Source organism: Sprattus sprattus (genome assembly GCF_963457725.1).
Source record: "Sprattus sprattus genome assembly, chromosome: 2".
Taxonomy (NCBI): Eukaryota; Metazoa; Chordata; class Actinopteri; order Clupeiformes; family Clupeidae; genus Sprattus; species Sprattus sprattus.
Window position 1 is genome coordinate 20,637,615 of NC_137921.1, and position 16,116 is coordinate 20,653,730.

At 40.9% G+C, this 16,116-nt stretch overlaps 1 protein-coding gene across 1 annotated transcript; it reads left to right on the top strand.

Moving 5' to 3' along the window:
• Positions 1 to 8,920: 8,920 nt before the first annotated feature.
• On the top strand, positions 8,921 to 12,974 carry LOC308381452 (tubulin alpha-4A chain-like; the record flags this gene model as incomplete). Its single annotated transcript, XM_080859026.1, has 4 exons — positions 8,921 to 8,938; positions 11,281 to 11,500; positions 11,609 to 11,757; positions 11,997 to 12,974. 4 exons carry the CDS (start codon positions 8,921 to 8,923, stop codon positions 12,972 to 12,974), a joined length of 1,365 nt encoding a protein of 454 aa, XP_080715152.1.
• Positions 12,975 to 16,116: the final 3,142 nt, after the last annotated feature.

Here is a 16,116-nt window from a genome sequence, read left to right on the forward strand (position 1 = left end):
GAGGAGCCCTGCACTCATGAGCAATGGCCTTCTAATGGTGTCATGTGGTCTTTCTTATCTTACATGTTACTGTGTGATTCCTCTCAAGTCAGATTCTTTTCATGGGAGGTGTTACCTCTGTGTTAGTACAATACATTCACATGCACATTTGCCTTAAGTTAAGAATGTTTTGACATCATGGCATAAATGTCATGGGAATGTAATTTTAAGAATGACATGTCTGAAGAAGAAAACAAATCTCAATGATGCACCTTTGGTATGTACACTAACAGGTATACAAACACTTTCTTAACTCAAATTCAGTATAATGTAACATGCTTAAAACCTTTCTATATTCAAAGGGAAAGGATGTAAAGCACTTCACTGCTTAAGGCATTCTTTATTATTGTAATACCATTATATTTCACAGCCAAGGTTTCTGCAAGAATTAACATACATTTGTTTTGACCATTGACCATTACAGCAGAAGTAATATCATCCCCTTACGCCTTTCTCATAATGCACAGGATAGCCCTGTGCACAGCTAATAACAATGCGTACAGTAGCTGCCTTGCCATTATATACACAATTTGGCACACGTTTGCCCTTCGCAGTTGACAACTGGGAATGGTTGTTGCTAATCCTCAGTGTGGAATTTTCTGAATATGGTTTCCCTGCCTTGTCACAAATCGGCTTGATATGATTGGTGGTTGCAACAATGAAAGTGTTTGCGTCTTTGCATTCACTGCTACCGGTTTTGGAGATGCGTCTTCCATTGACATCTCTGTGACACTTGTTTGCCGCCATTTTTGCATCAACATGCTGGTTGATGAACTTTTTGTAGCGAGCCAATGTTTCCTCAGATGGTCTTTTCTTGGTTTTTTGGGGTGTTTGCGTTTGGAGAATGCAGCCTCCGGGGATGGGTTGCCGCTGACAGAGAGAGTGGTATAAAACAGCAACACCAGGTAAGATAACAGGCAGAGCTTGAGGCAAGTCTTCATAATGAATCCTTTAGAAAAGCTAAATAAAATACAAGGGTTAGCATTCACCTTACAGTAGGAAGTACTGTATGTCATTCATACATCTAAATATTCCAGTGCACATGAAAAATGAAAACAATCTGGTAATGACTGACACTAACTGAGGCGGTATTAAATGAAGGTGAATGAGAAGAAGGTAGAACATGAAAATAAATAAATGCTGCATAAAACGCTTACATTTGTCATACGGAATTTCAAATGTGTACCTCTATTATCCAACAGGATAACTTTGTGAAGTGTTTTTATTTAAAATAAAGTAATGATGCATTGCAATCCAGTAATACTGCGTAAACTGTACAGTCAGTACAGCACGGAATTACTGAGGGTGTAGTTTTCCCCAGCAATCAGAAAACATTTGAAGAGGAGGCCTTTCCTGAGTGCAGAAGAATGAAGGGAAGGTCTTATTCCCCCTTGACTAAGTAAAGCACGGAATAGAAGGAGCTGCTACCATCATACAGAGGAAATGACCTCACTGCAAGACAGTTTAACATGCTGCACAACCGACTGGACTTCACCATGTACCACCAGGCAAAATCAAATAGTTGTACTGCTGAATGCATTGCCATTGTGGGTCATGTAAAATAGAGGTTTCTATTTGAATTAGCACACATTAATGATCATAACTGTAGAATTTATGTGAACATACTTCATCATCATTTCCCCACTACACACGATAGCCCTGTAGACAGCCAAATTCATAACGTATTGTGGCTGCTTTGCCATCTGACGTAGACTTTGGCAAATGTTTGGACGTCAGGACATTTGCTTCTGCATTTAACGCATGAGGTCTTCATAATGAATGGAAATAAAATACCTGGGAATGCATTCACTTTAGTATAGGTTCTGTATAACCAATTATAACACGGGTAGATGGAATTATAACACGGGTAGATGGAATCTAGCCTGGTGACACCAGCCTACGTATTTCCGCCTGAATTGATTTCAAGCTCATACTCAGTCTGGCCCAACCCCATTGACAATCGTCTCCAGAACTCAAAATTTTGTAGGACCAATCAGCGGACAGTTCAGAGCTGTGACGCAAAACTCGCCTTGGAGGAAAAGACACGAAAAGCTATCGGAAAAGTTGTCTCAACTCTCGAGAACATCAGAAAATTAAAAGGAGAACAAGAGTATTTTCTTGTAAGTTTTATGATTGGAAAGGACGTCGTAGCTCTTCTCCCAACTGGCTTTGGGAAGAGTTTAATCTACCGAATGCTTACTAAACGTTGCTGATTGGTTAAGGGAACTCCAATGATTTTAAACCTCAAGATAAGCACCCGCCCATCTCGGAAACCAAAATGCATTGGGTTGGCCCAGACTGAAAGACGGAATGAAATGGAGTCACAGGCTGGTAACGGCCAGGCTAGATGGAATCCACCATTCTGAGAGTTAGTTCCGGGGTGTGCTATATTCAACGGTATAGTAACTGTACGACCTGTTTTCATCTACCTGAGCGTTCCATATCAGTGCGCACTCAAAAGGAAATATCTATCCAAGATGGCGGCGTGTTGTGGCTAATGTAGTGGGGAATGTTTCATGTGAATTAAGCTATCTATACGACTTCTTATATGTCTAAATTGACTCGGTTAGTTGTTTCTGTGCTACGCAAATGTTGCAGAGTATTGAAAGTCTTCGAATATTATTTGTAGGTGACTTTTAGCGCTTAGACCAAAAACCCATTGAAACACACGTAGCTTTTGTGCTAGGTCTAACAGACGTGAAGTTTCCAATGCTATTTGTCTGTTGCATAGCAACAGCCACACAAAGGGGGACTATTTACTCTTGGCTACTGAAATGCGATACACAACGTTTGGTGTCTACAACTTTTTTTGTGCTGAAAGGCAGCTTACTGTTTACTTTAATTGTACTTAATATTTATAAAGTCGCTGGCAACCGTGTTATAAAAGCAATAAGGTACTCGAGTCAGTACGGTATCGTCAATAATGTACTTGTTAGAGGGAGTTGTTATTGACGATACCGTACTGCCTCTCGAACCTTATTGCTTAATTATATTCCATGTTGCATAACAGTGTGTGCAGCAACCTGTACATTTACTCAACATGCAGTGAGATTTGCTGAGAGTGGCCCTACACCATTCTGATGTTCTTCTAGTGAATGCTTTACAAATGTCTGAACACTATTCAGATGGTGTGTGCTATTGACACTCATACACTCAGGGCCTGATTTACTAAGGTCGCACATTAACGCATGGTGTTTTTGCGCATTTCCCGTGGTATTTATCAAACCAGATCCGCACTGGGCACTCTGCCTTGTGATTCTAATCCAATACACTTTTTGTCCACTATCCATTCAGTGTGCACTCAAAAGTAAACCTCTGGTTTGTAGTCAGTTATACACAGTCCTGGCACTGTAAATGGGAATCAAACATAGGCGCCTGCACCGGGCTGTAAAAAGATTACAGCCAATCAACACGTGGCTTCAGAAGCATGGAAGAGAGAGGTGTAATTACAGTGCATGAAATGCCCTGTATTGTTATTCCTAGGCTTCTTCTTCTTATTATTATTACAGTGCATGAAATGCCCTGTATTGTTATTCCTAGGCTTCTTCTTCTTCTTGTTACCTTTTTCTGCGATTAATTCAGCCCGAACCGCTTAATGTAGAAACTTCATTCAAACTTTGTCTTGTAAAGGACACTTATGCTATGTATTTTTCACTTTTCTAAACTTTATACTTTTTAAGATATTAAATAAAAACGAATCGAAATTTTCCCATTGACTTACATTGGGCCATTATGACATCATAATAGGGTCTTTAAACTGGCTTGCACCTGTGCTTCACTGACACCTGGGCCAAACCAAGGAACCTCTTCTCTGTCCCTCTCAATTTAACTGTAACTAGGAACATTAAGACACCTTCCATTCTCTACTTTTTTTTCTCTCCATCTCTCCATCTTTCTCTCTATCCCTCTCAGTCTACTTTCTCTCACACACATCTCTCTTCTTCACTCCATTTTTATCTCCTTTTTTCAATATTTTCACTCTCTTTTTCTCTTTATCCAGAGCCACTCTTGTTCACTCTTCTTTCCTTCTTCCACTCTTCTTTCCTTTCTTCTTCCACTCTTCTTTCCTTCTTTCACTTTTCTTTCCTTTCTTCACTCTCCTTTCTTCTTTCCTTCTTTCACTCTTCTTTCCTTCTTTCACGCTTCTTTCTTTTCTTCTTTCCTTCTTTAACTATTCTTTCCTTCTTTCAATCTTCTTTCCTTTCTTCACTCTTCTTCCCTTTCTTCACTCTTCTTTCTTTTCTTCTTTCCTTCTTCCACTCTTCTTTCCATCTTCCACTCTTCTTTCCTTCTTTCATTCTTCTTTCTTTTCTTCTTCCTTTCTTAACTTTTGCATTTCATGCACTGGTATTTCCTTCAGGAAATGCATTTTCTAGTTTAATTAGCTGTTTAGCTCAAATATCAACAACCATTTGCCATAATGACAGACACCACCTATGGATCGTTTTATGATATTTTGGTTAACTCTCAGAGCTACAAGGCCGTAAAAACTGCAGAAATAAATGCAGATTGTGGGAAATCTTACTTACCTTTATGTTTTCTTTGCATCCAAGTTGCTGCAGCATTGTGGGAACTCAGCAGGGTTAGAGGGTAATAAAATAGAGGGTATGTGTTTTGCTCTGTTCTTTCTCTACCCTCTGATGAAGTGCATCAGTCTTTTTATGTCCTTGCCTGATCCTTCTTCTTTTATTTATAGCAAAGCACAGAAAAAAGGTGTTAACTTTAACACTTTGGTGAACACATGTTTGGTCACTCTGCTTGCTCAGTTGTGGTGAACATGGTCAAAACTCAAAAGTAGTCCTGAACTTAACTCAGACCAGTCACGTAACATGCTGACAACTTTTTGATCATTTTTGATAATCACATGTTGACATTTTTCACATTTCATCATATTTTGAGTCCTGCTCTGATGTGTAAACTCCAAAATGTGATTATGATCTTACCATACTGCACCATCTATCAACATGCCTGTCATAACCTACTATCTACAGTGCCACAGAGATATCTTTAAGTCTGTCATTATGCTTTTCATGAACCTTTCATCCATTATAGATGTTATGTGGTTACAGGCACTGTCACCATGTTGGAAAGCACTCTGGGTGTAATATTTTTTTGTAACAGAATTCTCAGCAGGTTTATGAAAGAACAAATACATGGATACAAAGTAAGATACATTGCCTGTCTTAGATTGAGTTCCACTCACAAAGTGATAGTTTCCTCTCTGTTAACCATTGGCTGCCATGTGCTCTCCTGTGTTTGTTTGTTATGCCATCTGCCTTCTTGTCCTGAACTCCGCCCCCACCTGCCTTCTGCCACTTCCTGGATTTTCCCGTCACCATTTACCACACCTGTTTTGTTAATTAGCCTATTTTGTATCCTGATTAGTTTGTTTGCTTCCCACCAATTATCTGTTTCCCTCTCTGCTATTTAAGCTCAGTGTGCCTTTTTTTCTCTGTTGGAATTTAACCATATGTCAGGTTAGAAACGTCGAGTCCTGTTTAACATGTGAATGTCTGGATTATTCCTTTGCCTCATTTCCGTGGGTACTCTGCCCGTGTGGAATACGTTTTGGATTTTCTTTGTGCTTTATCTTTTACTCTGCCTTTGTTGGGTTTTTGGATCTTATGTGCTTTACCCTTTTTGGCCTTCTTAGTTTAACTTTTGCGAATAGCTAATCCTGATACGATCGTTAAAAGACCTCAACAATAAATCAAAACTCTTGATTTTGTCTGATCTGCATTTTGGTCTTCCCCTATCACAGAGATGTCATAAACATTGAATGGTGTCACAGACTATCATCACTTCCTCACACTAACTTCTTTGTAGAATAATAAGAATAAAGAGTCTCATGGTAAGCCCTGAATGTTAGTCGAAGTGAAATACTGTCTGACAGACACTTTGAAATTTGAGTTGTTGGGAAATTATAACATCTTTAACAATGTAAGACAGTTATTGTGTTAGGCGGAGGATAATATCTAATTATCTAAGTAGTAACTGTTGAAAGTAGTTCATTTGTTTGATCCATTAAAATACTGGTAACATAATTCCAGATTGTAAAGAAGAATGCTAATTTTAATCAATAGTCAGGTTTTATTTTGCAGTAATGACCACTGGCCTAATCCTTCAGATTTGTCTAGACCGTTCTGTACCAAATTAATTCCAGTGCTGTGTTTTTACAACATCCCAACACTATGGTGTTTGCAATTGCAATTTCTGTAATGTATATTCTGATTTACAACAGAGGTCTGTAAAGGATATATCAAGAAAGGAAGAAAGAAAACAGTGAGTGAGAGAGAAAAACTGTAGGTGTGTTTGTCATGGACATTTACACAAGCAACCCACAATGGCTGAGACTTGCATGTTTGTGGCAGCGGAGATAAACGGTCAAAACCACATGTTAATGTTTGTCATATTTTTAAGACTGGGTTAAGCAGTAAAGATGCAGTAAGTCAGCTGTGTTTATATTTGCAAAACCATCTTGAACAGAGATGCCTAAGGGTGAAACAAACAATATTAGGATGATTTTCTTATGGTTAAAAAATGCTAGTAAAATGATTAACAAGATCCAGTTTCACAAAGCAATCGGAACAATTGAGAGGGTGCTGCCCGAGTGGGTCAAAGGAGAGAGAAACGACTGCTCTGATCTTACTCCCCATCACACACACACACACACACGCACATCTGGAGCCTTCAACAATTCCATCTTTCACCAGCAGTCAAAAAAGAGGTGCCCTGCTTGGGTCCACCTGATGATGATACATTCATTATTTACTGAGTTCATACCTACACAGACTTCAAAGATCTCACTCTTTAGCCAACATTAGTGGAGCAATTAGTTTGACAAGTTTTCTCTCTTTCTCCCTTTGTCTCACTCAAAAGCTCAAGTTTCCATGTATGTGTCATATTTGCCTGACAGACAGAAGACTCTGGTGTTAATCATGAACTTCTTGTTCTTAACTCATCAGAAGTCCTGAACTTAACTGAACTCAGACCAGTTCCTTCACATTCTGACTAAGGCAGAGGGGAATGCTACATCTCTAGCATGTTTCTTTAAATTGTCAATTGTTTTTAGACATTGTATTTGTTAATATCAGAGGTGGCTTAAATGTATCTCTTATTTGTGGTTGGAAGCGGTGTATTTTGTTACACGTCCTGACCAATGGCGTTTCTACATTTGAGCAAGTGGGGCACCAGGTCCATATGGCGCTGTTGTGCAGAAAGCTCAAGATGTGCTTTGTGGCTAAATATATCTTATTTTATTTAAATGCAAAGTAGCGTGAATGTGTGTGTGAATAAGCTTGACTCAAAACAGGCCCCGGGTGGGTAATCAGGAGAATCGGGAGAGTTCCCGGTGGGCCGCTTCACTTCTGGGCCGGTTGAGAATTAAATGTTTTGACATTTGTCACGTTAGTCCATCTTCTCTTAAAAAAGGCTACACATGTTCCGCATTCTGACACCGCAGCCTCCGCATGGGTTGTACCATGTGAGGAAGTTCTCCCCTCCCAAATAGAGTTGGTTGGGTCAATAGCCCGTCTTTTCCAAAAAGTTTTCTCAGATAGGTGTCCGCTACATATATAGCTGGGCTGGCCCTACCGCAACGAAACGCGTCAGGGAGGATGGATAGGAGGAAGAGGACAGGAGGGGCTGAAAAGCCAGGTTGAAAAAAAGAAAGGCATTGGAGTAGGATGCTGCCAAATGTGCCAAGCTTACTGATTTATTTTCCAGAGGACAAACACAAGTGGCAAATGGTTAAGAGAGACAGGCCTAATGATTAGTAACGTAACTATTTGGTTAACGTTGTAGCGTTGGTTAATATTGATGTAGCGTTGTCAACCTATTCGCAAGCAAAATAATACATTTAATTAAAATATTAGCCTTTTTATATCACCCAATATATGGCGATCGATAGACTTAGCAAATATTATGCAGATATTGATAACAAAACTAAAACTTGATCTGTGTATGCAGTAAAAAAAAATCTTTGTAGCTTCTGAGCAGCAGATAAGCCAGTCTCCTGCTGAAAATGATGAGCCCGAAATGTGCAATGAGGAGGCCATGTCTACAGGGACAGGTAGAGAGGATAACAGAGTAAACAGTTATTTAATGTAAGAAAGAGCAGTATACTGTATGACAGTACTTGATGAACCAATATGCATTGTTTGCTCAGAAGTGAGTGTAGTAAAGGAGTAAATCACCACAATATAATACCCATGCAGAAAAATGATAATGACCATGACAATGACGGCCCCCATGAAGTCTCATTCCAACAAATGCAATAGCCTACATGTGAGTCAGATGCTGAGAGAGGAGATATAGAGGAGGCAGCATGCAGTGGATAGAGGAGAGACAGCATCCAGTTTGACAACAGCCCAGCAAGAGATACCAGAGGCACAGGCAGATGCTAGTGTAGATGAGGAAGCCTATCATTTTGATAACTTTGCACAGGATCTAGACACGTTTTTCATTTATCAACCTACTGTATCCTTGTGTAATAGTGGATGATTTTTTCAACTTAAGTGGACTATTATTTAACCTTTACATTATTTGTTGAACCATGGTATTAATTAAAAAAAAAAACTACAGGATAGTAAGAGCTGAACCGATGCTTCAGTTATCCAATTTCCACTACCATGGAAAGTGGTAGCCTACTTTTTACCATGGAAAGTGGGCCGGTCTTGGGCCTTAAATTCCCGGGCTGAAAAGTTACCCCACTCCGGCCCTGGGTCTTACCGTCCTCAATGCCCTCGCCTTATTTCCTACAGTCTGTAAATCAATTCAATAGAGGCTTTTTAATTTGCTCCGCTGGTTTAATGAGTCACCGTATCTCACTTTTCCATGCGTACCTGGTACTCTCTTATAACCCCAGTCCTAGTTAAAGAAGATGACTGTAACTATCATGGTGAGCTCGCCTAGTTGCTGCCCCTTGTCAGCTTTAGTGAGGGACATGAAGGTCGCCAGCTCCGACTGTGGGAAGACACTATGCAATGCAGCTGCAACAGCTACAAATGATTGTGTTGTTCAATTCATGTTGTTGGCAGTGGCATAATCTGACTGGCTGCCTGAGTGGAAATAACTGGCAAAAACAACATGCATAAAGATTCTGTACGACCTCACCCGTAGCCTCACGCTCCCGCACTGTGTTTAAGTCAGTTGATGATCCCAGGTCAGAGCGCAGCAGCTTACTATTCTCCGGTAAAGGCTTTCCAGTCCTTTACCGACTGTCAGTGATCTCGCGGACAGAAGGACTCTGTGGTGCTCCTCCAGTACCTCACCTTAAGCCATGACGGCAATTGATAGACGAAAAAACATAAGATAAGCGGGCGCACTCACACACTTTAAGCCACTGTAAACACAGTGGTCAGGCTTAGCTAGTAGCCTACTTACGGCGAGATGTGTAATTAATGTCGAAGTAGACTTGCATTTTGATGGTGTCAAGAGCGGTACTTCCCTGGACCATGAGCTTGTCTATGCTACAGGGCAGACGTTACAAACCATTATCAATTGAAGTTAGTAATTGCAGAGTTTTGTAAACTGCACAGCTGATGTTCAGCTATATTAGCTTACCTCAATAAGTCTTTGAACATCTTGCTTGGATAGAGTAGCCTACGATCAACATTGAAATGATTCAGTGGATCTAAAACAGTGGCCTTGACCTTCGAAAAGGGGAACAATTAAAAATGACTATTTTTTTATTTAACTTTATAAAACATAATACTGTTATCACTTACCTTGAAAGCAAATAAGGTTTCAGACACTGCCTGTCCTTTGCTTGCACATTCCTGCGCAATTTCTCCAATAATACGCCATACTAACACTTTCTGCTTGAGCATGATTAATGTTCTGTTTTTAATTCGCGATGGACGTGCACAGACGCGTATTTGCTTTAGCGAAGTTTTCGTCAATGCACTTAAAATAGTTGGACGAAATCCCAGCCACTTACTATCAGTTGGACGCTTTGACATTCTAATATCATGTTATGGTACATTACACGAAATGCCATGGGGAAAGCGAGATGCAGAGATAAAAAACATGTTTCTGTGTGCTGTATTGCATTGTAACACTAAGCAGTTCCCTGGGTATAGACAAAACATTTATTATATAAGAGACACTGCTTTCTGTTTCTTGTTGAAGTCAGAACTGACATATTGCAAAAATAAATATGCTTAAACACTTAAATCAAGTGTGCACCACATTGCGTATTGAATGAGAATCTTGAACAGGTGAGTTAATTAGTTAATTCCACATTGGACAAGAGGTGCCAATTTGAAGCCACACCTCTTCCCAACCATCACTATATCAGACAGACCCAGTGTTGGTTGTTCATTGATTTTTTTTTTGAAGGTGCATTTGGTGGTGGCAGAGCTTTCAGTTTGGGCTGATTTTTCTTTTCTTTAATTTTAAGCATGGTGAGTGCCTCTATTTTACTCTTAAGCTAAGCACTTAGATTTGGCCCTGCCCTGGATAATATAGGTCAGGTATTGGTCTCCTCTTAAAGATGCAGAGTTTTTAAACTCATGGGGTGTCCAATAGTACCATATATACTTAGGGCACATTATTACAGACATGTTGGAGGATGATTCCTACATGTGCAGACAGAGGGGATTGCTCCATGTCCAAGCTAACATTTCCACGTTGGTGGAACAAACTGCCTAGTACTACCAGAGCAGGGGCGTCCCTCTCTACCTTCAAGAAGGTTTTGAAGACCCAACTCCTCAGAGCTCACCTCCCTTCCTAACTGGCACATTGACTAATGCTTAACTTGCACTTCAGCAGTTACATTCCTGCACTTGTTTTTTTCTTTCTAAGTCGTTTTTCTATTTCTTATATAAAGTAGTATTTATTGTTACACCAGCTTTTTATTGCTCTTAGCTTGACCGTTCTCTCCCTTTCACGTCGCTTTGGACAAAAGCGTCTGCTAAATGACAATGTAAATGTTGGTAAGAAAGTTCCACCACTGTACAGTTGATAAGATTAATTTGTTTAAAGCCTACTGCACCCCTCTCTATACAGCTCCTCTGGGTGAATTACAAGAAGGGAGAACTAGCTTAAGTTGAAAGTAGCCTATAATGACTGTCTTATGATACTCCAAAATAGGAACACTGGCAGTGCTTGTTTATTTTTATGTAAGGTTTTTTGTTTGTTTGTATTGTTTTTTTTTTTTTACATGTGGGCCTTGAGCCCCTAATACATTTCATATATATATATATATATATCACACTTATTGTTCTCTTCTAATCTTAGAGGGAGTGCATTTCTATCCATGTTGGCCAAGCTGGTGTGCAGATTGGCAATGCTTGCTGGGAATTGTATTGCTTGGAACATGGCATCCAGATGGATGGAACAGTTGCTGCAGACAGCCGCTCTCTAACGGACTCCTCCTTTGGCACATTTTTTAGTGACACTGGTGCTGGGAAGTATGTTCCTAGGTCAATTTTCATAGACTTGGAACCATCAGTTATAGGTGGGTCAACAGCTTATTTCAAATTATCTGGTCTTTTGGGCCTTTGTTTTGGATTACTGTAAATGAAGAATTGGCTTTGTAAAATACTCACTTGATATCTCATGACAGATGAGATCCGTAATGGGCCCTACCGTCAGCTGTACCACCCGGAGCAGCTGATTAGTGGTAAAGAGGATGCAGCCAACAACTATGCTCGTGGCCACTACACTATCGGAAAGGAAATTGTGGATCCTGTCATGGACCGAATTCGTAAAATGGTAGGTGATGGCACTAAAAGTAGCTTGCTCACTTTCTCAAGGGTGGAAGCATCTTGACCTTAGATGCTGGTATATTTTTGTGTTGGATTCTGTAACAAATTTGTTGGAATTGTCTCCTGAGAACCTGCAGCCAAACGCTTTGCTCTTTGTTTTCGAAATGGCTTCACTTGGGGCTATTGCCAATGAGGTTATGGAGAATGATGTGGTCACTGAATTTGTCTTTGGTTTTTGTCTCTCAGGCAGACCAGTGCACGGGTCTTCAGGGGTTCCTCATCTTCCGCAGCTTTGGAGGTGGAACTGGCTCTGGCTTCGCCTCCCTGTTGATGGAACGTCTGTCTGTAGACTTCGGCAAGAAGTCCAAGCTGGAGTTCTCTGTCTACCCTGCTCCTCAGGTTTCCACTGCTGTAGTGGAGCCCTACAACTCCATCCTGACCACCCACACCACTCTAGAGCACTCCGACTGTTCCTTCATGGTGGATAACGAAGCCATTTTTGACATTTGCAAGCGCAACCTGGATGTTGAGCGTCCTTCCTACAGCAATCTGAATCGCCTTGTTGCCCAGATCGTCTCATCCATCACTGCATCTCTGCGCTTCGATGGTGCTCTGAATGTGGATCTCACGGAGTTCCAGACCAACCTTGTGCCCTACCCCCGAATCCACTTCCCCCTGGTCACCTACGCTCCAATAATCTCTGCAGAGAAGGCTTACCATGAGCAGCTGTCTGTTTCTGAGATCACAAATGCTTGTTTTGAGCCAGCCAATCAGATGGTGAAGTGTGACCCAAGGCGTGGGAAGTACATGGCCTGCTGCTTGCTCTACCGTGGGGATGTGGTGCCCAAAGATGTCAACGTCTCCATTTCTGCCATTAAAAGCCGCCGTTCCATCCAGTTTGTGGACTGGTGCCCCACCGGCTTCAAGGTGGGCATCAACTACCAGGCTCCAACAGTGGTGCCAGGTGGTGACTTGGCCAAGGTGCAGAGGGCCGTGTGTATGCTGAGCAACACTACTGCTATCGCTGAGGCCTGGGCTCGTCTGGACCATAAGTTTGACCTGATGTACGCCAAGAGGGCCTTTGTGCACTGGTATGTGGGTGAGGGCATGGAGGAAGGGGAGTTCAGTGAGGCCAGAGAAGACATGGCTGCTTTGGAGAAGGACTATGAGGAAGTTGGGGCAGATTCTGCAGAGGATGGTGAGGAAGACGAGGAGGATTACTAAAATGTTACGTTCGTTCATAAACTGGCATTGTAATAAAAAAACCTGACATTGTAACGTCTTGTATGTGTGTATTGAGGTATATGAGTGCTTAACTTCAAGAACTTGGCCACAAGTTCAACCTCTAGCTGTTGATACAAAATGTAGAGGCAATATGGAATTCTTGACACTAGCAAGCTAATAGCCAATCAGCCTTTCCATTGCAACCACCAACTGCACGGTGAGAATGTGAACCAAGTTGATGTATGAGAACAGTACACTATGCAGTCTTGCTGTACGTCCATAGATTACAAATAATCTTAAGGAAATCTGGTTGTTTAGATCACCTGTTGTGGGTTAAAGGAATATAATTAGTTAATGTCAACACAATCACAAATCAATACATTTCTATTTTAGAACTCCGTTTGAATGTAGAGATTCTACGCAGCAAAGTGACTTACTCAGTGCAGACCAACCTTAGCTACATGAGGAAGAACAATGTGACAGACATACAGGTGTATCTCAATAAGTTAGAATATCAAAAACTTGATTTATTTCAGTAATTCGGTTTAAAATGTGAAACTCATCTACTTTCGCGACACACAGACTGATCTATTTCAAATGTTTTTCTTTTAATCTTTGTAACTGACAGCTAATAAAAACCAACAATTCAGTATCTTAGAAAATTTGAATATTGTGAAAAGGACTCATGTGACTCATGGTGTCACACTCTTATCAGCTAATTCACTAAAAACACCTGCAAAGGTTTCCTCAGGCTTTAAATGGTCTCTCACTTAAGTTCAGTAGGCTACACCATCATGGGGAAGACTGCTGACTTGACAGTTGTCCAGAAGACGATCAGTGACACACTGCACAAGCAGGGGAAGACACAAAAGGTCACTGCTAAAGGAGGTGGCTGTTCACTGAGTGCTGTATCCAAGCACATTAATGGAAAGTTGAACGGAAGGGAAAAAATGTGGTTGAAAAAGGTGCACAAGCAACAGAGATAACCGCAGCCTTGAGAGGATTGTGAAACAAAGCCCATTCAAGATTTCGGGGGAGATTCACAAGAAGTGGACTGCAGCTGGAGTCAGTGCTTCAAGAGCCACCACGCACAGATGTGTCCAGGACATGGGCTTCAACTGTCGCATTCCTTGTGTCAAGCAGCTTTCGAAACAGAGACAATGTCAAAGGCGTCTTCCCTGGGCTTAGGTCAAGAAGGACTGGACTGTTGCTCAGTGGTCCAAAGTTCTATTCTCAGATGAAAGTAAATTTTGCATTTCATTTGGAAATCAAGGTCCCAGAGTCTGGAGGAAGACAGGAGAGGCACAGAATCCAAGTTGCTTGAGGTCCAGTGTAAACTTTCCACAGTCATTGATGGTTTGGGGTGCCAGGTCATCTGCTGGTGTTGGTGCACTGTGTTTTCTCAGGTCCAAGGTCACCGCAGTTGTCTATCAGGAAGTTTTAGAGCACATCGTGCTTCCCTCTGCTGACCTGCTTTATGGAGATGCAGATTTAATTTTCCAGCAGGACTTGGCACCCTCACACAATGCCAAATGTACCATTACCTGGTTTAGGGACTATGGTATCACTGTGCTTGATTGGCCAGATAACTCGCCTGACCTAAACCCCATAGAGAATCTATAGGGTATTGTGAAGAGGAAGATGCGAGACACCAGACCCAACAACGCAGAAGAGCTGAAGGCCGCTATCAGAGCAACCTAGGCTTCCAAAACACCTCAGCAGTGCCACAGACTGATCGCCTTCATACCACGCCGCATTGCTGCAGTAATTCATTCAAAAAGTATTGAGTGCTGTACATGTTCATACTTTTCACTAGACCAACATTTCTGTGGTAAAATCCTTTTTTTTTTATTGGTCTTAAGTAATATTCTAATTTTCTGAGATGCTGAATTTGGGGTCTTCATTAGCTGTCAGTTATAATTATCAAAATTAAAAGAAATAAACCCTTAAAATATATCAGTCTGTGTGTAATGTATCTATATAATATATGAGTTTCAGTTTTTGAATCGAATTACTGAACTAAATCAACTTTTTGATGATATTCTAATTTATTGAGATGCACCTGTAGTACCAGCCAAAAGATACAGGCTGCCAGACCAAAAAAGATGGCGCAACCAATGTCCCTAAACATAAGGTCTATGGCAGGGCTACGAGGTGGAAAGCCAGGACCTACGATCATGACAAAAACTATTTTGACCAGATCAGTTGATGAGTAGCTATGTTCTAAATAAGTGTTTGATCGTTCTCAGTTTTACTTATGCAAGAAACAGGATTAATAAATATTATCGTTCAAAATGGAAAGTCACCATCTTCTACTGCTGACAGTGCCTGCTTCCATGAAAATGTTTGACAATATAGGGGTAATGGGCTTTAATTTGAAAATCATGTTCTGACAATGTAAATATGTTCTGAATCACAGGTTGTTAGGAGCTTAATCTGCAATTTGCTAATACTCATCTTTGACTTAATAAGTGACATAGATTCGTAATACCTAACTGTATGGTATCTGACTTCATTCTAAGACAGTGAATGAGAAAGGAACAAAGATTTACTCTCATCAAATATCACAGTTTTTTTTTGCTTAGGTTTATAAAGCATGTATGGAACTGAATCAGAGGTGCATGTTCACATCCTGGGGGGTATTCCATGTACATGGTTTAGTGACAAACCTGGATAAGTTAACTCAAAGTGGTTAACCTCCTTATAGAAGAGCCCTCTGACGTTGTTTTGCTAGGAGAATGAACCAATGGGGGTTCTTTTATTGGGAGGTTTACCACATACTCCCGAGTTAACTTATCCAGGTCATTAAACCACCTTCATGAAATACCCCCCTGGTCTTATCCATCTCCCCTGGTCTTATCCATCTCCCCTGGTCCTCCTGTACAATTGTGGTGGTTGATTTGTATAAGAGTCTTAAATTAAGACATTCTCCCTGAAAAGGCTGTTGCATCAATTGGTCCTGACCTGTTGAGGGATGGTGTTGCACGCAAACACTGGTGTCCCATCATCCTGCATAAGCCTCTGAGCTTCATGTGAACAGATAATGAAAGCCATTACTTGGTTTGAGGACCAGCTCTGACACATTCTTTGCCCCAGATAAGTAAACACACTATGACATTTTTGTCCGTCAGTGCTACTGCAC